Source organism: Stenella coeruleoalba (assembly GCF_951394435.1).
Source record: "Stenella coeruleoalba genome assembly, chromosome: 18".
Lineage (NCBI taxonomy): Eukaryota > Metazoa > Chordata > Mammalia > Artiodactyla > Delphinidae > Stenella > Stenella coeruleoalba.
In genome coordinates this window covers 50,779,712-50,804,830 of record NC_137164.1, presented here as the reverse complement: position 1 = coordinate 50,804,830, position 25,119 = coordinate 50,779,712, and the positions used below count along the sequence as shown (strand labels likewise).

General features: G+C 38.2%; 1 protein-coding gene across 1 annotated transcript; it reads right to left on the bottom strand.

Moving 5' to 3' along the window:
* Nucleotides 1-3,270: 3,270 nt before the first annotated feature.
* LOC307176610 (uncharacterized protein) lies at nucleotides 3,271-18,697 on the bottom strand (the record flags this gene model as incomplete). Its single annotated transcript, XM_079902941.1, has 2 exons — nucleotides 17,106-18,697; nucleotides 3,271-3,514 (listed from the first exon to the last, which is right to left on the bottom strand). The coding sequence occupies exons 1-2, from the start codon at nucleotides 17,234-17,236 to the stop codon at nucleotides 3,271-3,273; spliced, it is 375 nt and encodes a 124-aa protein (XP_079759067.1). The 5' UTR covers nucleotides 17,237-18,697.
* Nucleotides 18,698-25,119: the final 6,422 nt, after the last annotated feature.

Genomic DNA, 25,119 nt, shown 5'->3' with positions numbered 1-25,119 from the left:
CTTCCCGGACTGGGGCACGAACCCGTGTCCCCTGCATCGGCAGGCGGACTCTCAACCACTGCGCCACCAGGGAAGGTATTTAACTATTATGTCTTAATTGCCTCCATATTTTTGCCTATGTCCAAGTCATCTTTGTGCTCCTAGCATTTGGAGTATGTTGAATGAATGATTAAATGAAACCAGCAAGTCAAGCAAATCTTTGTAAAGTTTGAATTCTGGTAGTCAATCTTGAGGTTGATTGGGATGATGCTTTTGGGAACACATTACAGGATACCAATACAATATGATGCAAAATGTGAAACAAAGATTTTGCATTATTTACTCATTTATCCATCAAATATTATTAAGAGCTGTTTCATTTAGCCACTGTGCTAGGAACTGGGAAAATATTAATAAACAAAATACAGGTGAATTATATTTAGAAAAATCTCTTCTTGAAAGGGTCTACCTTCCATCTCTGTCCACAGAGTTCCATTTCCACGAATTTGATAGTGAACCAAGACCAGGTGGGTGACAACATGTTGAAATTCCCATATTGTATTTTTTCTCTCCTTCAGTATCTACAGTGTGTAGACATGAACCTAATGAACATTCAGTCAATGTATGCTGAATTGGATTTCTATCACTATTTGTCCACTAAAGTGACTCCAATGTTATGACCATGCAAGACTTAGAAGAGAGGCTACTTTTTCTCTCCTTCTTTGGCTCCCACCAGTTCAAGTGCAGACAATAGTTTTAATTTTCCTGGTATGCAAAATTGTGAGTATAGGGACTTGTAGTGTCAAATCAATTGGGTAAAATTAAGGGGGGGAGGGATCCGAAATATGATAACACTAGAAAATTCTGTAGAAGTGAAGACTGCATTTCCCAGTTATGAGACAGCCTGGTATTGGGGATATGATGTCTGACTTTAAAAGCAGGGTTGTAGTTCTTACCTCTCTCTCATGTAATGGTATGATCTTGGACAAGACGCTTCAGCTTTCCCAGTCTTAATTTCCTCATATGTAACAGGCGAAGATTATAAAGATTAATTTCAAAGTCAATAGTATTGCTCTAGGCAAAAATCTGACCAAAGCTTCTAGACTATCTCAGTTCTGTTGGCCTGATACTCATCGTAGGGTTTAATAGTCTTCCTCAAGGCAGTCCTAACTTATGCGTGTTCCCAAGCAGGGTGCTGATGGGTGACAAGAGTTTTTCCTGAGATCCACATGGTCAAGATGTTGGCCATATTGTTTTGTCCCTCCCTGGATAGTTCTCATGATATGCTTTATTCCTCTACCTCTCATCCGGAAATAAATGAGGAAAGAGAATAACTATGTGGAAATAACTTTGAAGTAGATGATGTCCCTTTTCCACTCTAAGAAAAAGGCTCTCTCAATTCAGTTTTTCACGGCCCTCAACCTGTCGCTGACTTTTTCTCCTTAAATTTCAGGTATAGTTTCACTTTTACATATGAAAGGCTGAGTCTCCAAATTCAAGATTATTGACTTACCTGAACAGTAACCTGGCTTCTACAGGTTTAAACATATGATCTGTCCGGATGCTTCAAAAAGTTTCACATAGGTCTTCCCTAGTGGCGCAGTGGTTGAGAGTCTGCCTGCCGATGCAGGGGACACGGGTTCGTGCCCCGGTCTGGGAGGATCCCACATGCCACGGAGCGGCTGGGCCCGTGAGCCACGGCCGCTGAGGCTGCGCGTCTGGAGCCTGTGCTCCACAACAGGAGAGGTTGCAACAGTGAGAGGCCCGTGTACCGCCAAAAAAAAAAAAAAGTCTCACATATACACATATCTTCCAATTCCATCCCCACTAATATATTTTATGTTTTTCTTAAATATATATTAAATATTTAAGGACTGATCCTTAAAATAAGGCAGGGAGGATCATTTCTTTACTTCTTACGTAACTCACGCCTCCTCTTCCTCCCAAATTGCCTAGTAAAAATCCCTTACATAGCACATGCCATAATGCCTAGCTCCCCTAACAGACTATGAGTTTTATAGGGTAGGCTCTGTGTCTTAGAGATATTAGATTCATCACCTAACACATAATTTGAGTTGTTGAATAAACAACTGAATGGATGAATGAATATGTAAGTCTCCTAACAACAAGGGCTTTTAAGAATATTTATATAACTGATCTGCCACTGTAAATTTACATCTATATGTGATGGGTGGGACCATCAGGCAACTTGGAATTTAAAACAGAATTATTGTGAAACTTTGCATTTGGATCGAAAAGAAAATGAAGTGCTAGGAATTGAGAGAAAGGAACAGACATAAATCTTCTCCTGTCATCATCAGAGCAACACAAACTTCAGCTTAATTCACTGTAAAATGGCAGAGAGGTTGCCTTCAGTCATGACCTCAATTACCTGGCTTTAGAATAATCTCAGAATGAGAGAAATAATGAATCTCGGTTCACATTTCTGAGGCTCTAAAGAAAGCAATGCAGGGCTTCCCTGGTGGCGCAGTGGTTGAGAGGCCGCCTGCCGATGCAGGGGACACGGGTTCGTGCCCCGGTCCGGGAGGATCCCACATGCGGCGGAGCGGCTGGGCCCGTGAGCCATGGCCGCTGAGCCTGCGCGTCCGGAGCCTGTGCTCCGCAACGGGAAAGGCCACAACAGTGAGAGGCCCGCGTACTGCATAAAAAAAAGAAAAGAAAAAAAAAGAAAGCAACAGAAAGTTAACATTTATTGAATGTCTACTGTAGACATGGTACCAGATTTTTTGACCTTTCATGTATGAACTTGTATTTAACTTAATCTTTACAACACTGAGAGGTGAAATTAGTTAATATCATTATTCTACATGAAAAGCTAGTGAAAGTTATATTTTAAAGTCTCTTTAAGATGCTAATAATATTCTAACCCCTTCCACAATTTTATACTTTGGACTGTGAAGGAGATGAGAACAACAGATAGCCATAGTTTTCTTCCAACTTTGATACTAAAGCTACAGAAATAAAAGGTCATCTTCTTACACAGGGAGTGATACAGCTTGGAATATTTAAAATAGCTTTAAATGTACCAAAGGTTTTAGAGTTAATACACTAAGAATTGTTATTTATACTAATTTTCTCCTTAATTTCATTATCCACAAAAAATCTTTTAATAATGGTTTTTCTCCATCTGTAAAACATGTAAGATGTCAGAAAGGCCTGGAATTTGGGCATTGGACTTATGAATGTACAGGAAAAAGAAAGTACCTACATAGGCCTTCAAGAAGAGCAGAACTAAAGAAAGCTTTAAAAGAAAAAGAAAACAGATTATTATTACAAGAAAAAAAGGTCTAAGAGTGTAACCAGTTCCAGCAGCAATAGCAGTGACAGTTCAGCCAGTGATTCTTCATCAGGGAGTGAAGAGCTGTCTACCTCGTCCTCCTCAGAGGACAGTGACTCTGATGAAAGCTCCTCCAGTTCATCATCTTTAGCCTCCTCCACAAGCTCTCCCTCGTCCTCTGATGCAGAAGAGATTCCCGTTCTTCTAGTAATAGCAGCAGCAGCACAGAGAGTAGCTCTGAGGATGAACCAAACCACCAAAGAAGAAGAAAAAGCAATAGAATTGTTCCATCCATATTGGACTGATGGACTAAAAACATCAATGTGATTCTCAGAAGGGAAGTTAGAGTGTGTTAAGACCAAATAGGTTAACTGATCAAAATTTTTAGAGTTCAAAAGCTTCTAAATGTTTTACATTGTAAGAGCATAAAGAGTATTAATAATGGATTATATATATAAAGACTTTTATTTTAGGGGTGAATCTTGTTTTTCATCTTTAAAATATATCTCTAAAATTAATCAAAGCTGAAATCTAGTAAATCTTTCTGTGATGAAACCTATCTCTTCTCCCTGGGAAATAAATGCCATGCTTTGTTGTGTGTGTGCTATGTACCAGACATGTTTTCAGGAGAGTGCCTCCGAATATCTATCTGGCAGTGAATTTCTAATGCTTTTGGCTGTATGTTACCATGTAAGATTAAATACCTCTATAAACAGAGCTTTCCTACTGTTAATAAATGTGCTCTATTTTTATGTTTATATTCAGAAAGTTGTTCTGACTTCTTGTCCTAAATGAAAAGTTCAAGGAATCTATTTATAAATGTATACCTTTTGGATGGTACAAGTTTCAAGTTACTGTGTTGTATCATTCATTTTCTTCTGGTTCTTAAAGTTACCCTTTTATGACAAAAATTATTCTAGAGGAACTTAAAAAGGAACAAAATTTTGAAACTACATAGGACTCTAATCTTGGTGCCTTTTGATAAATTCAGTGTATGAGAAAAGTCATTTAAAAAGCTAACTCAAGTAAAAGTGATATAAATACCATTGTGTGTTGATATGCTATAAAAGGTACCATTCAAAGGGGAAAAAAAGGTAGGAGGAAGAGAGGTAATTTTTATAGAAAATTAGAGTGACGTTGGTTGCCTTTTACTAAAGTAATCTTAAGTTTTCATAAAGATTGCCTTTTACCATTTTGCAATTGTGGTATGACAGTTTATATGGTAACTGGTCGTATATGACAGTTTACTGCATAAATATGAATGAATTGGATTAATCTGGTATGTTTACATAGCATATACACAGTTGAAATCCAGCATGAAAGTTTAAAAAGAAATACTGCACAGTATTTCTTTAAAGTAGTAGGCCATGGCGAAATTATCTGGTTTAACATCACATTATTTTGTGATATCTTTTAAGCTTTTTGGAAAGAGGTATCATTTGTAGAAAAATCTTGATTTCGGTTAAATATAGGTTTTTAAAGTACAGATGTTGTCTTTTCATATTTTTATGAAAAAGCAGTAGAAAATTACTTTTGAAGAAAATGGACTTCTATTTAAATGTTTAAATATATGTATGTTGTGAGTTTAAAGAGCTGTAATTACCTGTTTCACAGAACTGTTGCTTTCAATGATTGTAAATAAACTCTCAAAACATCATTTTAAGGCTTCATACAGAATGTGTCAATTGACAGGCAAATTTAATAAATTACTAATGAAATACAATTTACAATTTAATCTCTGTAAGGGTAATTTTAGTAGTTAAACTTGGAAGGGAAACTAACGTGTACATAGGTTACATCACTTGTAATTAAATAAAGCTTTGTTTGTGCTGATGAGCTTAGAAAAAAAAAGGCCTCTGTGCCTGGGCACCCCACAGGGCCCCCTTTGGTTTCATCACCAGAATTTCTCATTCCCTCCAACTCCAAGTTGAAGAGGATAAATTCCAGGTATTACTGGAGGTTGGCTGAGAGTTACTGAGAGGTTCACCCAGCCCTCACTTAGAACCTGGAAGGTCTTCTCCAGCCATGGCTGGCAAGAATACTGGGGTCCTAATCACCCTGACATCAACTTAATCATAGAGCAGAAGTTCCACACCAGGAGAGTCAGGTCAAAGGACCAGAGGACGAGAGGCTAACTGCTGCAGCTTGCCCTGGAATAGGAGTGAGAGATTGTGCCCAGGTTGAGAAGCAGTTTATAAGAGACCTCTGAAGCTTTATCCAAAGGAAATGATAAAGTCATTATTAGAAATAGAGTTTGGTGAGGTTCAAGCCTAAGGGTGTTCTTGAAAACAATAGCTCCTCTTAATTAGGAGTAAAAAGCTTAACTACAGGCCAGCTAGTTCACCAGAGAGAAACAGAGAAAAAGATAACTAAGAAGTACCCTCCTGAGTACAAAAGATAAAGACTGTTCTCAAAAATATACTCTTGTCTGAATTTAATCGGATCAGACTACAGAGCTATTTATGCCTGAGGGCATTGTCAAAAACTATCGGAGTAATCAGTTGGTAATTAGTGGTGCCTAACAGGTGGGTGTGATACCACATGAGGCCGAATGATCAGGAAAGGAGACACTCCAACAGAACCCTCCTAAAAATGCTGTCATCTCAGATAACTGTGTGGCTGTGCCCTCTCAGACACCCAGGGTTTCACACTTCAGGAGAGACAAACTTCACTAAAACAGTTTAGCGTGTCACTAAACAAATAAACAAGCAAATAACAACAAAAACAAGCCTCAGAGCCGGGGAGGGGAATCATTAGTGCTTGCCTAGAGCTGGGGTAGGAAGATGGGGAGGTGATAGATCAGGAGTGTGGGATTTTTTCTTAGGGTGATGCAAATGTTCTCAAGTTGATTGTGGTCATGGTTGCACACCTCTGAAAATATTAAAAGCCATGGGTGGACTGTATGATACGTGAATTATATTTCAATACAGATGTCTTTAAAAAGACTAACAGTACTTTGTAGGCATGGGAGGTGACAGTCCACCCTCAAATACTCTGAAGTTATTTAGACAGCCAAGGGAAAGAAATACTTTTCAGCCAAAGCAAAAATTGTAAACTTGCCTGGATTTATTCAAATTGTTTGGCAGTGGACCTGTGGGAATTGGGTTCTGGGCTGATGTTCAGCCAGCATTTCTAGTGACCAGTAGCAATGATGTCAGAGTGGCATGTCATTTGTCATGTTTGTCACGGGCTGAAATAAACAGTCCTGCCTGTGGGCCATGCACATAACATCCTCCCAAGCAGGCTGTGTTACGAACTCTACAATCCTGTGTATTTTATCACTAATCTCACATTGACCTTATGCTGTGAGCGTCAAGCTACTAAGGAAAGCGAAAGATTTTAGATAAGTGAATCTAATTAGAAACATTTACCTCCATGTCCTTCGTTTGTTTAAAAAGCTTACAATTTTCAGGTGATGCTCAGTTTTCGATTACAAATTTTGAGTTTGTTAACTAGACACTTTAACTCCTCATTGATTTGCCTCCTCAAAATGGAAAACTCTTGTCTGACTCCTAACTTTGATATGGCTAAGTCAAATAACCTTGGTGACATTCATTCTAACTTGAATAGGAGTTATTTTGTAGTCAGTCCCTATTACTTATTTAGCATTGACTGAGGAAAGCCATTCCTCTGCAAAGAAGGTTATATCATGTGACTTTCAGTGTGGCATGGGGAGAATATTTAAGAGGAAAAGGTTGTCAACTTAGCCAAATCATTAACACTCATTCATTCATTCATCCAAAATCACTAATCCAACATGTGCCAGGCACACTGCTAGGCCTTAGGGACACGGCAGTGCCTAAAACAGACATGGTACCCACTCTCAGGAAATGCACCATCCAGTGGCGTTGCCCCTGTGGTTGACTCAAACTGTCAACCTGATGAGATGTCTGTGTTACAGACCACTGATTCTTTTCCTATGCAGTTTGCATTTTTCCCTCAAGTAAAGGGAAAGAATATCCCAAGTTTTTGTATTCAGAGGAATGTTAATCCTCCTTTCTCTGTCTGTCTGTCCAAAAGAGGCTAGAAAAATGAAGTAATGGATTTGAGGTGTTTACACAATCATGACAAATAGCATACATTCTGATGCAAAATTACCAACATCTTTGCTATCCTTAACCTTCTGTTATATGTGAAACTGAAATATACTTATAAAACGTTTTCCTTATATATCACTTTCAAATTCTCAAAATACTTTTACAGTTTCTCATTACAAAGTAAATTGAATTGTCATATTTAAAAATTATTGACAAGATGTGATAATTTTTAAAAGAATTCCAGGAAGACAAAAGTTTCGGAGTAATGTGTAAATCACAGCAAAGGAATAGGGAAAAAAATATTTAAGTGAGGTAGAAGGAAGCAAACCTGGATCTTACTGACAGGGTATTAAGATTAATAATGTATGGATTTCTCTTTACATTACACTCCTTAAACTGATTCTCGTGAAAAACGGTATATCAAAAATTATCAATATCACTCTAGAGACATCCAAACTATAGAAAACTGGAGGCGAATAAAAAAACAAAAGAAACATTGTTGTTGGAAGATCAAGTGGCACAGGGCGCCCCTTGCTCCCTTTCACTCATATGGACTCACTTTTTAGGAGGAGCTCCGGTGAAGGCCCCCAGGCCCTACTGATGTCACTTCAGATTCTCTTGGGGTTTGCCTCCCTCTCCAGGTTCTGCCTAGTCCCCAGTGTACTTCCGCTTTAAAAGATCTTATGGATTTGTTGCTCTATTTTTTAATATTGAAACAAGTTTTTTTCTTTAATACTATTTTTCATTTTTTAAATCCATGTAATACTTTCCCTCAATTTTTAAAATGTTTGTGTAGTACTGAGAAGCATATATAACTCAGTCCAGCTCAACAGAGGCTTATAATATACATGGCCATATTAAGGATTTATTCATCAATTCTAACTTTATTGAGTGCTTTTGTTTTTAAACATGATAGGTGTTGAATTTTGTCCAATGCCTTTCTTGCATCTATGAAGAACAGAAATGCCCAGATTTTTTTAAAATCATAACTCTGTTAATGTGTTAGATTTTATTAATGGATTTTCTAATATTTAACCACTCTTCAATTCTTAGAATAAATCTTACTTGGTAAGAATGTTTACGTTTTTAATGCATTGTTGAATTTTATTTGCTAGTAATTGATCTAAGATTTTTACTCAGATCGTAATAGGTGGGCTTGGTCTGCAGTTTTCTCTTTTTGGTGAAATCTGTCAAGTTTTGGGAAAAAAATCTTTTACTAATTTTTAGATAAACTTAAAAGTTTTACCTCTTTTTCCCTGCAATCAAATAATTAAGGAACATTGAGATTATATGATTCTTAAAGTGTACTTTTGAGGATGAAGCAAGTCTTGCATGAAGCCATCAACGTCACCTGCTTTTTAACTACTTTCCCTTTTATTCTGTGGCAACTGGTCTTTTTAGGTTTTCTCGCTACTGGGGTCAATTTGAGTCGGAAGTATTTTTTTATAAAATTATCCATCTTATCTAAGCTTTAAAAGAAATCTGCCTGGAGTTTTTTATTTAATCATACTCTAAACAACACTGATCATGGACACAAGTCTTACTCTTAATATTTCAGCAGTACCACCAGGGCTGTGATAATCTCAGCATAGCTGCTATTTTTTTTTTAATTATTGGTCTTATATTCTTAGCTTTAAAATATTGCACTTTAAATTTTACTACTTTATGTCTAGCTAAATTTGATTGTAAACTTTACATTAATTGGCAGATTGCCAGCTTACAGGTGGCTATGCATCCTACTTCTGAACCTTTTTTATTGTAAAGAGATCCTATAAAATATCTGCTAGAAATCTTTTCCACCTTTTTCAATGAAGTGTACTTTGGCATATGAAATGAGAGAAGACTTGGGTAGCCAAACAAAATTTAGCATCTCTCTCTTCTAATTCCAAGTTGCACTGAAACGTTGCTTTCCAGACCTTGATAAGTCTTTGTGACAGTGCTACAGAGTCTATACTCCCGGTGTTTCTCTCCTTTATGAGTCTCTGAACCTTCATACCTTCATCTCTTTTTCTCTTCCATCTGAAAATGGCCTGCCTTTGTTGTCTACTAGGGAAAGATTCCCAACATTTTCAATTGAAAGTCTCTCTCTCTCTTCCCCATATACCTCAAGTTTCAAACATTTGTTCTAACAAAAGATGCTATACTTATTGAATATTAAAGTTGCATTTTTTTATCCATGCTGTCAGTGTTTTCATGACTGTAGATCTAAGGAAAGACTCCTTTAGGAAAGCTCACAACACGTATTACATTTCCATTTCATTTGTTGATATTTTTTAAATGTTCCTTTATAATTTGAAGACTCCAGGTCCGGGGAGTCTATGCTGGAATCAACATGGTAAAACACCCCCTTTCCAAGTCATCTCAACAAGAGGAACACAGGAACTTGAAGAAGCACTTTCCAGAGAATGTGGAAATAGCATATTTCATTACGTAAATAGATTTTTCCTGCACTGGTCTGCCTTATGACCAGACATCTGCTAATTATACCAGAGGGCAAGACTACAAAGGCCAATTTACATTGTTAGTGGTGTCCTTGATTTGTTTCTAAGAACCAAAACAAGATAAAGGGTTACAAATGATTTAATTATGAACAGTCACTGCCTTGCCTTCACCCAGCGGGTATCGGGGTCTGTGGCTCCATTTGCCTTGCAGCGAAGTACTGACCACCCTGGGGAAGACCTTCAAGATTCCCTTAGCACAGACTCAGGATCCCCTTAGCACAGACTCAGGGCTTGGGTCTCTTCCTTAGCCACAGATGGACATTGTGCTCAATATACTAAGAAATAAAATGAAACAAGCTGGTGGACTCCTTTGGATTAACTGCTTCCTCCTTATGCTCTGTCCACTTCTTTGGCCGTGTTTAAATAACGACTTATCTTCTTTGAAGTTCATTCTTAGTGAGATTATTTTCCTTGCTTATCCAAAGTTCTCTCTCACATTTTGTGTGTGTGTGTGTGTGTGTGTGACTTAGACTTAATTAAAACTCAGTTTTCAAGGGACAGGGAGTTGCATCCTGGAGCAGGAACCAGGGGGCCTGAACTCTGCTTCTATATTTGGTTCTTATTGGCTCATTGGTTTTGAACAACCTCTTTTGTTGTCTCATATTCAAAAAATAAGGTTAACAATGGTCATTTTACAGGAATATTGTAATTAATAGTATACACGAAAATATTCATAAAAAAACTTAAATAAAATATGTGAAGGTAAAATGCAATTATCTTTTTTTTTTTTTTTTTTTTTTTGCGGTACGCGGGCCTCTCACTACTGTGGCCTCTCCCGCCGCGGAGCACAGGCTCCGGATACGCAGGCCCAGCGGCCACGGCTCACGGGCCCAGCTGCTCCGCGGCATGTGGGATCTTCCCGGACCGGGGCACGAACCCACGTCCCCTGCATCAGCAGGCGAACCCTCAACCACTGCGCCACCAGGGAAGCCCAAAATGCAATTATCTTTGTAGCTCTTATTTATTTAACACTTATATATATGTGCCAGGCACCTTATGTATATTTTAAGCATATTAAAACTTTTAATATTTACCAGTCCTTGAAATAAGTACTATTATCTTCATTTTATATATAAGAAAATGAAGCACGGAGAGGTTAAATAACTTGCTGAAGGTCACACAACAGGTCTGTCTACAGAGCCTGTGCTCCCTTATGCTGTGCCTTGATCATAGCAGACTCTCAAAAAGGAGAAAAGAGTGATAATTAAACATGGACAATTATATTTAGTGAAAGATACTTATTTAAAAGATTTCAGTACTGATCTTTGACAAATCCAGCATCCTTGGCCATTAAAATAAGCCCATCAAATTTCCAATTAACAGAGTCTAAATCTTACTAGTTATTTCATATATATTCTTGGGACTTCCCTGTGGTGCAGTGGATGAGACTCCACGCTCCCAATGCAGGGGGCCCTGGTTCGAACTCTGGTCAGGGAACTAGATCCCACATGCATGCCGCAACTAAGAGTTCGCATGCCACAACTAAGGAGCCCACATGTCACAACTAAGAAGTCCTGGAGCCACAACTAAGGAGCCTGCCTGCTGCAACTAAGGAGCCCATGTGCTGCAAATAAGGAGCCAGTGAGCCACAACTAAGGAGCCCACCTGCTGCAACTAAGACCCGGTACAACCAAATAAATAAATAATTTTTTTAATAAAAGACTTTTTTAAAAAAAGTATTTATTTTCAAAATTATTCATGAATGACAGGCAACTGTGAGCTTTTTGTGGATACTTTTTGTAGCTGCACATTTGGCATGCTTTGGGTTTTTTTGGTTTTGTTTTTTTTTTAGGTTGTGCCCTGCCCCCTTCCCTCCCGTTTCACTATGGATATGGGGGAACATGTATCTCTTTTAGACTTTGCTTTCAATTGTTTTGGGTATATAACCAGAAGCGGAATTTTGCTGGATCAGATGGTAATTCTAATTTTTATGTTTTGAATTTTACTTTATTTTATTTTTTGTACAGCAGGTTCTTATTAGTTATCTATTTTATACATATTAGTGTATACATGTCAATCCCAATCTCCCAATTCATCACACCCCCACCCCAAGCCCCCCATGCTTTGTTTTCTGAGTTTTTTGGGGGGACCTTATTTTTCATTGCAGATTTATTTGGCCATGTACAGTAAATTTTGTAAACTTGCATCAAGTTTATGAATAAAGAACCATTTCAAAATTATTTAAGACAAACAAAAATTTCATGCAAGCAGTCAAGAATACTGATAATTTTTTTAAATCTATATTTATTAGAAAGTTAGTTCATTGGTTATCTCAGAGTTATCTCATGTCTAATGTAAAAATCTTTATTTTTGAGTTACCAAATTTATTTTGAAACCTTTCCCATTTAGGCAGGAGAACACTTTGATTTTCATCTGGTCCCAATTTAAACAATATAATCCCATTCTTACCTCCAAAAAAAGTCTATTAGATATTTCTCTCACATTTTTGGTTGTGTTTGGTGCATCTGAATACTTATAAAACTGGCTTATTGCTTTTTACGCCAACCTTATCTATTATAGCAATTTAGGACTAGGACACCCTGCATCTGCTCATTTGCACTGGTGGTGACCCACACAGCCTGTGGCTTGACCTACGGTTTTTTGGTTTTTTTTTTTGCAGTACGCGGGCCTCTCACTGTTGTGGCCTCTCCCATTGCGGAGCACAGGCTCCGGACGCGCAGGCTCAGTGGCCATGGCTCACGGGCCCAGCCGCTCCGCGGCATGTGGGATCTTCCCGGACCGGGGCACGAACCCGTGTCCCCTGCATCGGCAGGAAGACTCTCAACAACTGCGCCACCAGGGAAGCCCCTGACCTACTATTTTAATCTTCCCAAGATCATATTTCAGATGCCCCAAGTTCGGACATCTTTCTCTTGTCTTGTTTCATAGACTGGCTGAAACGTTTAACTTGTCAATACAGGCTTTTTGCATTTTCTTATCACTCAGTGAGTGAGACTGAAGGACAGCTTATGGGACACAAAGTATACAGACTCTTTTTTTTCAGGCTCGGTTGTGTTTACAGCTAGTAGCACTTGGTGGCATTAGATGGGGGAAGAAAGTGAGGGACCTGTAATCTCCAACAGCCTCACTCCCCACAATCTTTGATATGGATAACTGATGCTTTTCTATATTGAATGAAAAAAGTGTTATACAAAAACAGCTTTAAGCCCTTCTTTTCAGAAAACTGTGGAGCAGCCACTGTATTTAGGAGGCCTGGAATCCCAGGTTCCCTTTTCCTGACTCCTCTGTCTCCCGGTCTGACAACTCTCCCCTGATTAACAGTGTATGTGGGGAGCTATGAGCATGTTTGGACTGTCCTCATCGTCTTCTTTTATGAGCATCTAAAGTTTGGGCTTATTGAATAAGAGAAAATCTCCTAATTTAACTCAATCTCAATTTTGGTCAATCTTGCCTCTCCTATTTTATACCCATGAAATACTTTTTTCCCATGGTTTTGTTGCTAAAAATTCTGTACAATAATGAGAGCTGTTTAACAATTTGAATTTTTGTTTAAAGATGGCTAACATGCTATGTAAAATTGTAACTGTCAACTTCAGAGAAACAGGAAATGTTCTAAAATAAAGTTGCTCTGGGTGGAGGGTGTTTGCAACCATTCTACCTTTCATCCCCCTTTGGAGAGCAATCCAATCCATGATCTTTAGTTTTCCATTACAAACATGTCCTCAAACATGCTATTCTCACATTAGGAGCTTAAGGACAACCACTCACATTGCATTTATTGCAATGGTATTACTCCCAGCAAAAAAGCAAAGTAAACCTTAAAATATGTAAAAATCTCTATAATCCTGGGACTAACTTACGACAATAATCATTGTCTGACAATAATGAAAACCTTTTCTTCCTAACGAAAGAACACTCTGCACATTATCCAGGGGTGGGGCATGGGAAATGGGTCCTGAGGTTAAGTTATCTCTGGTTCCCGGACATCTATAATTCCTTTTCTGACAAGTTCATTTGTAACGTACAATGCACATGGATAAGCTATCGGTCACGTGAACATTTGAAGGAAAACCAAAAAAAAACCTGTTGAATGAAAGATCATTAATCTTTTATAACAAGGTTCCAAAGCATACTCAAAGCATATTTGGTCCTGCTCCCTGAATGTTACATTGAGAACATCTCGTCTTTGGGAGGGAATGAAATATTCAGCCCAGGTCTCCAATAAATAAAATGAAATAGAATGCCATTCACCTCAGTAGGCAAATATTTGCATTGAACAGGGTATATACAATACACTATGTATTTCAAAAAGTAACTAGGCTGTCCTATTTTTATTTTATGGAGGAATTATACCAAACTCTATTTCATTGCCTATCCAAGTGCCACAGAACCACTTGCCTAACTAAGAGCAGCTGTGATATTCAGAATAAAAAAGTTTAATTAAATATCTCTGCCATTTCCAACTTATCAAACAATGAGCAGTGTTAATTAAGTTCACAAATTCATACCCATTTCCCATATGAATTTTAATTGAAACAAAGTAAAAGAAACTGGAAAGTTAAAACCACTCTCAAAGACAAGATGTACAATTTCCTGATCATAAATGGAAAAGAAATACAAAGCAGTAGGTGGAATTTGCTGGTTCCAAAACTGGAAACACGTAAAGACTGCTGACAGTGTTGGCTCTGGTAATAAAAATTAAAAGTGCCACCTACAAGATGAGACTATGTCAGAACGCACAGCCTAAAACTTGGAGCTTCAGTGAGTTCTCCCTGCCGTGAGCTGAAGCTCAGAACAGGGGTGCTCACCATCTATGTGAACCGATGATGGTTAGAGCTTTTATAAAACTGTATCACTAGAGAAACAAGAGCAAGTAAGTAGGGCCTAGAAATCAGGGCAGAGACTATACCACCCACGAGTCTGGCATCTGGATTTGCACTGTGTATCATTTGCATATGTATCAATACAATATATCTGGTGAGGATAAGTGCAATGAACCTAAATGAAACAGGGTAAGAAGGAGAATTTTGAAAGAAGTACTACATGTAGGGTGGTGTGGGAGGCCTTTCTCATCAGGAGAGATTTTAAGCAAAGGCTTGAAGGGAGTGAGGGAGCCAGCCACATGCATACTGTAGGATAGAGCATCCCAGATAGTGAGAATAGCAATTGCAAAGGCCTGGCGTTTTTGGCTTGTTTGAGGAAAAGCAAGGCAGTCATTGTAACCAAGAGAAAGGAGTAAGGGTACGAGGTAGAAGCTAAGACTGGTCAGACAATGGGTAACAGGTAGGCTGGAATGTCTAGGTTGGTCATGTGACATTGCCTTTTTCACTGAGTTAGAGGGGAAGCTATCCAGAGCTAGATGTAATTATTTAAGGCATGCTGTAGTGAATTATCAGAAGGAAACCAGATCACCAGATATTTAAACACTCTTGGTATTTAGTGTTTCATACATAAACTTAAAATTACATCTACTGACTATAAAAAACTAGAAAAAGTACTTCTACAACACAAATGTAACTTTCAAAACAACAAACTATTGCAGGTGTTGCTAATGATCGCAAGAAGTGCTGAACAAACTACTTGATTTAGGGTAGCCAGCCTATTAAAGCCACCAAATATTTCTTTCCCAAAAGGAACACACATTTTATGAGAAAGATAAAAGCTGAACAAAACCATGAATATTTATGAAAAGAAAAATTTTAATGATATAGTGTGTCTATACATTGCCTCATATTAGAGAAGCTCATATAAATTCAAAATAACACAGTTGGCCATAGTGATCTGCACTGATTGTACAGTAATACTTAAGCTAACCACACAGCAAAGAAGCTGAGTGATCACAATGTAGCCCCAGAGAATGAGCAAGAAGATTTGCATAAAAGTTATATCATAACACAATAATAATACTTTTTACTTAAAAATATAAAATATTTCTCAACATACTTCCCGCACATTTCAAATGCTGGCGGACCCAATTCAAAATCAGGTACTAGGAAACTCTACTCTTAAATAATTCTTGAATTGATTTGTTTCTTATCAACTACTTTCTTACCTATTTTATTTCAATAATCTCTTTGACCATCCCTGATCACCCACACTTCACTAGAATTTACTCTGAAGCAATGAAATGTAGTGGTTAGAAGTGAGGGAGCTTAGTTCAAACTGCCCTGGTTTGAATCCCTGCTTTTTCACTTAATAGATGAGTGACCTTAGACAAGTTCCCTAATCATTTATTTGTGAAATGTGGAAAATAATGATATTTCATTCACACTGTGATTTTCAGGATTAACCATAATAATGTATTTAAAGCAAGCAGTCAGTAACTCCATGATGATGATTGCCAAAATGATCTTCGAAAATATGAATCTAGTCTTGCCCCTTCCCTGCTTAAAAAACATCCTTCAAAGTTCATCCGTCACCAAGAGATGAGCAAATCTCACAGCAGGCAGAGCCCCTCATGATTGATTGCTATCTTCTTTTTGAGCCTCATGTCCATTGCTCCCCCCTATTATTTACATATTCCAGCCATACTGAACTACAATTATTGTACCTCATCACTCTGTACTACTTTTGGACATAGCACTCCCTTCTTTTGGAATACCCTCTCCTCACTCTGCCTTTTCTACATGGCAAACCCAGCTTTAAAAATTTAGCTCAAGATGTTGAATATGGTTGCCCATGCTACATAGTAGGCCTTTTTTGTTTATATATACATATGTGTGTGTGTATCTGGGGTTTTTTTGTTTTTTATGTGAATGGCCATTCTGCCAACATATATTTAAACATTTCCAGTAGTTACCTATGGGTGTGTGGAAATTCAGGTGCAAGTTTTCTTACATTTGCTTTTCTGTTTTGGGTACTAAACATGCAACCTTTTTGTAATAATAACTAAAATAAATGTCTAAATATTAAACTTAACGTCTGTGCATCAGAACATATTTATATTACCAGAAACTAGACATCTGTGGCCAAGAATGAAACAAGGTCAAATAAATTAGCATACACTCATTACTAGATTACTATGTAATCTATACAAATGTTGTATATTTAAGGGCAGTACCACTCTTAATCCCAGGCAATCCTTGCCTGTGCCTCAGTGGGCCAGGTGGGCCGAAGCAGTCTTCCAAACTTCCAAAACCCCAGGTACACTCTTCCATGTACACACACACACACACACACACATATACAAAAAAGTCCTACTGTGTAGCACGGAGAACCATATTCAACATCTTGAGCTAAATTTTTAAAACTCCCACTAGTGCCTGGGAACTACAGAGGCGGCAGTGCCGAACATTTCAAGAACAGCGTGGCCCTCATCCCATTTCTCACCTTTCAGAAGGCCAAACTTCAACTCTTAAACTGATACCACTTCGGCAGGGGGTGATCCAGATGCCAGGAGGAGTCCCAGGGCTGTCTCCTGTGGGGTCATCCGTAGACCCGGTGTTCTGACCGGATTCCATGAGGACGACCTAGCTAGGGGATTATCTTTTTCTGACCAGTGCGGTATTTCTTTTAAGTGATTTCTTGAGTTGGAGCCACCAGAATGATGCTGACATGCTGATTTGGGGTCACTCGAAAGAGCAAGACCCTCCTACACACAGTCACACACTTTTGGGGCTATGTTTAAAGATTGAGGATATTCATATTACCGACCAGTCCCGGGCAGATTCTAAAGCGGTGGTGCACACTCTCCCGTTTGCGGCCAGAAGGATCTGGGTTGGACCGCTCTAGGAAGACAGAAGAGTCTTGCGACATCCGGCTCACCAATCAGAAGCGAAGATTCGACCAGAGTCCGCCCAGCTTCCTCGCTCCGCTAACGCAGGCTCCACCTGAGCCGGAGTTAGCAGCGAAGTGTCTTGTTTCTGAGAACCTGGCGTCATGGCCACCTAGTCAGGCTGGGAGGAGGAGAGAAGCAGCAGCAGTCTGAATTCTTGCAGAGTGAGGCGGCCGGTGGGCCTAAGAACGAGGTTACCCCTGCTGCCATGGATACCGGCAGGACTGGCACCCCTGGTCCTGTTGCCCAGATTCCGCCAGTCTCCAGTGACCCGGCACCACTGAGCTTCTCGGCAGCATGAAAGCTTCCTCCACTGCAGCCTCCATTTTCCTCATCCCTGGGGACACTGACCTGCCCTCTGTAAACGGTGTGCAGGTGAAGAGGCTCTGACCTCGTAGGCAGCCGGGGTTCCCGCTCAGACCTCAGAGGATGGTGGCCCAGAAGGGCCAAAATTGATGCCGTGCACCCGGAAGCAAGGCCGCCACGGGACTCACAAGATGCACTGGCCCGGTCAGCGGACGAACCCAGACCGTGGTTCAGAGGGGAAACGTGCCAAGAAGTAGCCCCACCAGGAAGAGGCTGCCCAGACCCAGAATGCTCCAACGTGCCATCTGCTTCCTAGTGCTTCCAGGACTCAGCGGTCTGAACTTTTGCTGCCATTTACTCCAGAGTCTCGGCCCAGCAGCAGACACCATTCTCAGGCTTCTGTCTGGAGGCCAGCATCCCGGCCAGGCGCTGCTCTTCACAGCCCCGACCCCACACCAGGCCGGATCCTCCTGAGCTGCCACACAGGTAAGAACCGCACTTCGCTGCCGCCGTTTTCCACCCCAGGCAGGCTGGCCTGAGTCCTGCCTCTCCCCCTAGACTGACCTTAGGAAGTCTTGTCTTCTGCTGTGCCCTGCCTCCCAGCCGGGTAGTAATGCCATCTGCATTAGTGCCTCCTCATCCTGGTCTCTTGGCACATTCTCCTTTCGTTTTGCTGGGCACTGTGTTGAGAGCATCTCCTCCTTCAGCTCTCTTGGCCTGAGCCCCTCTCCTCTCCCATTGGGTTTTCTGTCCTGAGCGTCTCCCTCCTACCATGATGATGATTATTATTTCTTTTTCAGCAATGTGTATCTGCTAATCCCAAACTCCTAATTTATCCCAACGCCCCTTTGTTTGGTAACCATAAGTTTGTTTTCTATGTCTGTAAGAATCTGAAAAAGAAATATATTCATATATACATATATATTTGAATCATCTTGCTGTACACCAGGACGTGACACAGCATTGTAAATCAACTATACTTTAATAAAATAAAAAATAAAAAGTTTTGGAAGAATCAATATTGTGGAAATGACTATACTACCCAAAGCAATCTACAGATTCCATGCAATCCCTGTCAAATTACCAATGGCATTTTTTACAGAACTAGAACAAAAAATCTTAAAATTTGTATGGAGACACAAAAGACCCCGAATAGCCAAAGCAGTCTTTTAATGTTTTAGGTAAGTGTTCTAGAAAATGTCTTCATTGAATGGGAACGTAACCACAGGCACAGTCTACACATAAATATCTGCCTTCGTACACAGTTTACAAAATAAAATCTATTCATAGTCCTCAGATAAACAACGTCTCTTCATAAACAATTCTGTCAGCATTTCTTGGAACTCACAGTCTGTCATCATCAAAATTCTCTATATGTTCTGTCTCTCTTCCCTATGTTTCCCTTGACCTTCCAGCTCTGAGGGAGCCCTGGCTGTCTCCAAAGATACTCTTCCCTGGAAGCCCTCTCCAGCAGAGCTTTTTTCTCCACAGTCTTCTTGTCTTTGGATCTGGAGATGATTAAGTGCATGTCTTGCTCCTCATTGGCACTTCCAGATGCTTACCCTTCCTTACTTCCTGAAAAAGCCTCATTTTTGAAGCTCTTGTCATCATATTAGATTAGTCACTGTGCTTTTGTTAAACATATCTACAAATCCCAGGGCTCTTCATGTTAGTCCTTAAAAGTTTTGTGTGTGTATGTGTGTGTGTGTGTGCTCTAAGCAGACGTCTGTCACTCTATCCTATACAATTGTCCTCATTCTTAATGATTTCAATATCTAACTGTTTACCATTTTAAGAGGCTGCCAAAATGTTTTCCAATATAGTTGCGCTCCAGTTCCTCCACATCCTTGCAAATACTTGGTATGGTCAATCTCTTTAGATTTTAGTCATTCTTCTAGGTGTGTAGTGGTATGTCATTGTGGTTTTAAGTTGCATTTACTTAATGATTAAAGTTGAGCTTTACATGTGTTTATCATCTGTATAGTTTTATGCTTTATGTTTAGTTTATGACTCATTTTTAGTTAAGTTTTGTATGTGGTGTGAGATATGGATTAAAGTTCTTTCTTTTCTTCCCTCCTTCCTTCCTTCCTTCCTCCTTCTGTCCCTCCCTCCCTTCCTTTCTGCTTTTCTTTCTTATTTGCACATGAATGTCCAACTGTTATAACGCCACTTGTTAAAGGGATTGTTCTTTCTCCCCTGAGTTGCCTTGGCACCTTCATCAGAATCCATTTCCCATATATGTGTGGGTCTGTTTCTGGATTCTATATCATGTTCTATTGGTCTGTTTTTCTATCTTGATACAATGCTGTCTTGATTTGAGTAGATTTATAACTCTTGAAATCAGGTAGTGTTAGTCCTTCTTTTTCAAAATTATCTAGCCTCTTCTAGATTCTTTGCATTTCCATATTAATTTTTAAATAATTTTGTCAATTTCTATAAAATAGCCTGTTAGGAATTCTATGTGGATTGTATTAAATGTAGAGATCAGTTTAGGGAGAATTAACATTAACCATATTCAGTTTCGGACTCATGATCATGATGTATCTCTGCATTTACTTAGTGACTATCAGTATGATTAGGTTCAAATCTTTCTTCCTGCTAAGTGTTTTCTATTTGTCCCAATCTGTTCTTTGTTCTCTTTTCTCTTTTTCTACCTTCTTTTAGATTAAACATTTTAAATGATTTGATTTTATCTTCTCTTGGTTTTTGTTGTTTTAGTGTTTCTTTAGACTATACATTTTTTAGTCTCCAGTTTATCTGTAAGTAATACTATGCCACTGAACATATAATAAACGTGCAATAGTATTGTCAGTTTTTTCCTTACTGACCTCTGTGCTTTTCACGTATGATGTAAAGCCCATACAACATTGTCATTATCTTGTCTAATCTGTCAATTATCTTTTAAAGAGATTTAAATAATAAGAAAGACTGGATGTATGTTTAACTATGTAGTTCCCATTTCCATTGCTCTTCACTCCTTTGTGTAGATCTACAGATCCTTGTGGTATTGTTTTCCTTTTGTCTTAAGAACTCTTCTTTTCTTTATTTTTGTTGTAACTTTATATTGTGATGACCAATGCTTTATTAACTAAATGATACTTTATTGCATAAAGTACTTATTTACATATATATACATACATATACACACACATACATTATACACACAAATTGTATATTATATACAAATATAGCTGTGTTGAAAATATTGACAGCGATAATACTTTGAAAAACACAAATGTGTGAAAATCATTCGGTAAAACATTATTTTATGACAGATGCTAATTAATACAATGGAAGTCAGTGGCTTCAATTAAAATAAATGTTAAAATTGATACTATACTAATATTTTTAAAATGTCAGTTAATTAATATGCTGATGGTTATTCTTTGTTTGAGACATTAATTAAAAGCTTGTGATAATTGATGTCAAGACTTTTTGTAACCAAAAAATTGGTACTTTAGTTCAAAGTCAATTTTTGATGATTTCAAGAACTTAAAAATTTTTAGAATGTGGCATTTCTTTTTTTTGAATTTTATTTATTTTTTGATACAGCAGTTCTTATTAGTTATCCATTTTATACACAACAGTGTATACATGTCAATCCCAATTTCCCAATTCATCACACCACCACCCCCACTCCCAACTGCTTTCCCCCCTTGGTGTCCATACATTTGTTCTCTACATCTGTGTCTCAATTTCTGCCCTGCAAACCAGTTCATCTGTACCATTTTTCTAGGTTCCACATATATGCATTAATATACGATATTTGTTTTTCTCTTTCTGACTTACTTCACTCTGTGTGACAGTCTCTAGATCCATCCACGTCTCTACAAATGACCCAATTTCATTCCTCTTTACGGCTGAGTAATATTCCATTGTATATATGTACCACATCTTCTTTATCCATTCGTCTGTCGATGGGCATTTAGGTTGCTTCCATGACCTGGCTATTGTAAATAGCGCAGCAATGAACATTGGGATGCATGTGTCTTTTTGAATTATGGTCTTCTCTGGGCATATGCCCAGTAGTGGTATTGCTGGGTTATATGGTAATTCTATGTTTAGTTTTTTAAGGAACCTCCATACTGTTCTCCATAGTGGCTGTATCAATTTACATTTCCCCCAACAGTGCAAGAGGGTTCCCTTTTCTCCACACCATCTCCAGCATTTGTTGTTTGTAGATTTTCTGATGATGCCCATTCTAACTGGTGTGAGGTGATACCTCATTGTAGTTTTGATTTGCATTTCTCTAATAATTAGTGATGTTGAGCAGCTTTTCATGTGCTTCTTGGCCATCTGTATGTCTTCTTTGGAGAAATGTGTATTTAGGTCTTTTCCCCATATTTGATTGGGTTGTTTGTTTCTTTAACGTTGAGCTGCATGAAATGTTTATATATTTTGGATATTAATCCTTTGTCCGTTGATTCGTTTGCAAATATTTTCTCCCATTCTAAGGGTTGTCTTTTCGTCTTGTTTATGGTTTCCTTTGCTGTGCAAAAGCTTGTAAGTTTCATTAGGTCCCATTTGTTGATTTTTGTTTTTATTTCCATTACTCTAGGAGGTGGATCAAAAAAGATCTTGCTGTGATTTATGTCAAAGAGTGCTCTTCCTATGTTTTCTCTAAGAGTTTTATAGTGCCCAGTCTTACATTTAGGTCTCTAATCCATTTTGAGTTTATTTTTGTCGATGGTGTTAGGGAGTATTCTAATTTTATTCTTTTACATGTAGCTGTCCAGTTTTCCCAGTGCCACTTATTGAAGAGATGTCTTTTCTCCATTGTATACCCTTCACTCCTTTGTCATAGATTAGTTGACCATAGGTGTGTGGGTTTATCTCTGGGCTTTCAATCTTGTTCCATTGATCTGTGTTTCTGTTTTTGTGCTAGTACCACATTGTCTTTATTACTGTAGCTTTGTAGTATAGTCTGAAGTCAGGGAGTCTGATTCCTCCCACTCCGTTTTTTTCCCTCAAGACTGCTTTGGCTATTTGGGGTCTTTTGTGTCTCCATACAAATTTTCATATTTTTTGTTCTAGTTCCATGAAAAATGCCATTGGTAATTTGATAGGGATTGCACTGAATCTGTAGATTGCTTTGCGTAGTATAGTCATTTTCAAGATATTGATTCTTCCAATCCAAGAACATGGTATATCTCTCTATCTGTTAGTATCATCTTTAATTTCTTTCATCAGTGTCTTATAGTTTTCTGCATACAGGTCTTTTGTCTCCCTAGGTAGGTTTATTCCTAGGTATTTTATTCTTTTTGTTGAAATGGTAAATGGGAGTGTTTCCTTAATTTCTCTTTCAGATTTTTCATCGTTAGTGTATAGGAATGCAAGAGATTTCTGTGCATTAATTTGTATCCTGCAACTTTACCAAATTCATTGATTAGCTCTAGTGGTTTTCTGGTGACATTTTTAGGATTCTCTATGTATAGTATCATGTCATCTGCAAACAGTGACAGTTTTACTTCTTTTCCAATTTGTATTCCTTTTACTTCTTTTTCTTCTCTGATTGCCTTGGCTAAGACTTCCAAAACTATGTTGAATAATATTAGTGAGAGTGGACATCCTTGTCTTGTTCCTGATCTTAGAGGAAATGCTTTCAGTTTTTCATCATTGGGAATGATGTTTGCTGTGGGTTTGTCGTATATGGCCTTTATTATGTTGACGTACTTTCCTTCTATGTCCACTTTCTGGAGAGTTTTTATCATAAATGGTTGTGGAATTTTGTCAAAAGCTTTTTCTGCATCTATTGAGATGATCATATGGTTTTTATTCTTCGATTTGTTAATATGGTGTATCACATTGATTGATTTGCATATATTGAAGAATCCTTGCATCCCTGGGATAAATCTCACTTGATCATGGTGTATGATCCTTTTAATGTGTTGTTGGATTCTGTTTGCTAGTATTTTGTTGAGGATTTTTGCATCTATATTCATCAGTGATATTAGTCTGTAATTTTCTTTTTTTGTAGTATCTTTGGTTTTGGTATCAGGGTGATGGTGGCCTCATAGAATGAGTTTGGGAGTGTTCCTTCATCTGCAGTTTTTTAGAAGAGTTTGAGAAGGATGTGTTAGCTCTTCTCTAAATGTTTGCTAGAATTCACCTGTGAAGCCATCTCGTCCTGGACTTTTGTTTGTTGGAAGATTTTTAATCACAGTTTCAATTTCATTACTTGTGATTGGTCTGTTCATATTTTCTATTTCTTCCTGGTTCAGTCTTGGAAGGTTATACCTTTCTAAGAATTTGTCCATTTCTTCCAGGTTGTCCATTTTATTGGCATAGAGTTGCTTGTAGTAGTCTGTTAGGATGCTTTGTATTTCTTCAGTGTCTGTTGTAACTTCTGTTTCTTTTCTAATTTTATTAATTTGAGTCCTCTCCCTCTTTTTCTTGATGAGTCTGGCTAATGGTTTATCAATTTTTTTAATCATCTCAAGGAACCAGCTTTTAGTTTTATTGATCTTTACTATTATTTTCTTTGTTTCTGTTTCATTTATTTCTGCTCTGATCTTTATGATTTCTTTCCTTCTGCTAACTTTGGCTTTTGTTTGTTCTTCTTTCTATAGTTCCTTTAGGTGTAAGGTTAGATTGTTTATTTGAGATTTCTCTTGTTTCTTGAGGTAGACTTGTAGAGCTATAAACTTCCCTCTTAGAACTGCTTTTGCTGCATCCCATAGGTTTTGGATCATTGTGTTTTTATTTTCATTTGTCTCTAGGTATTTTTTGATTTCCTCTTTGATTTCTTGAGTGATCTCTTGGTTATTTAGTAACATATTGTTTAGCCTCCACGTGTTTGTGTTTTTTACGTTTTTTTCCCTGTAATTCTTTTCTAATCTCATAGCGTTGTGGTCAGAAAAGATGCTTGTTATGATTTCAATTTTCTTAAATTTACTGAGGCCTGATTTGTGACCCAAGATGTGATGTATCCTAGAGAATGTTCCGTGCACACTTGAGAAGAAAGTGTAATCTGCTGTTTTTGGATGGAATGACCTATAAAGATCAATTAAATCTATCTGGTCTATTGTGTCATTTAAAGCTTCTGTTTCCTTATTTATCTTCATTTTGGATGAACTTTCCATTGGTGTAAGTGAGGTGTTAAAGTCCCCCACTATTTTTGTGTTACTGTCGATTTCCTCTTTTATAGCTGTTACTAGTTGCCTTATGTATTGAGGTGCTCCTGTGTTGGGTGCATATATATTTATAATTGTTATATCTTCTTCTTGGATTGATCCCTTGATCATTATGTAGTGTCCTTCCTTG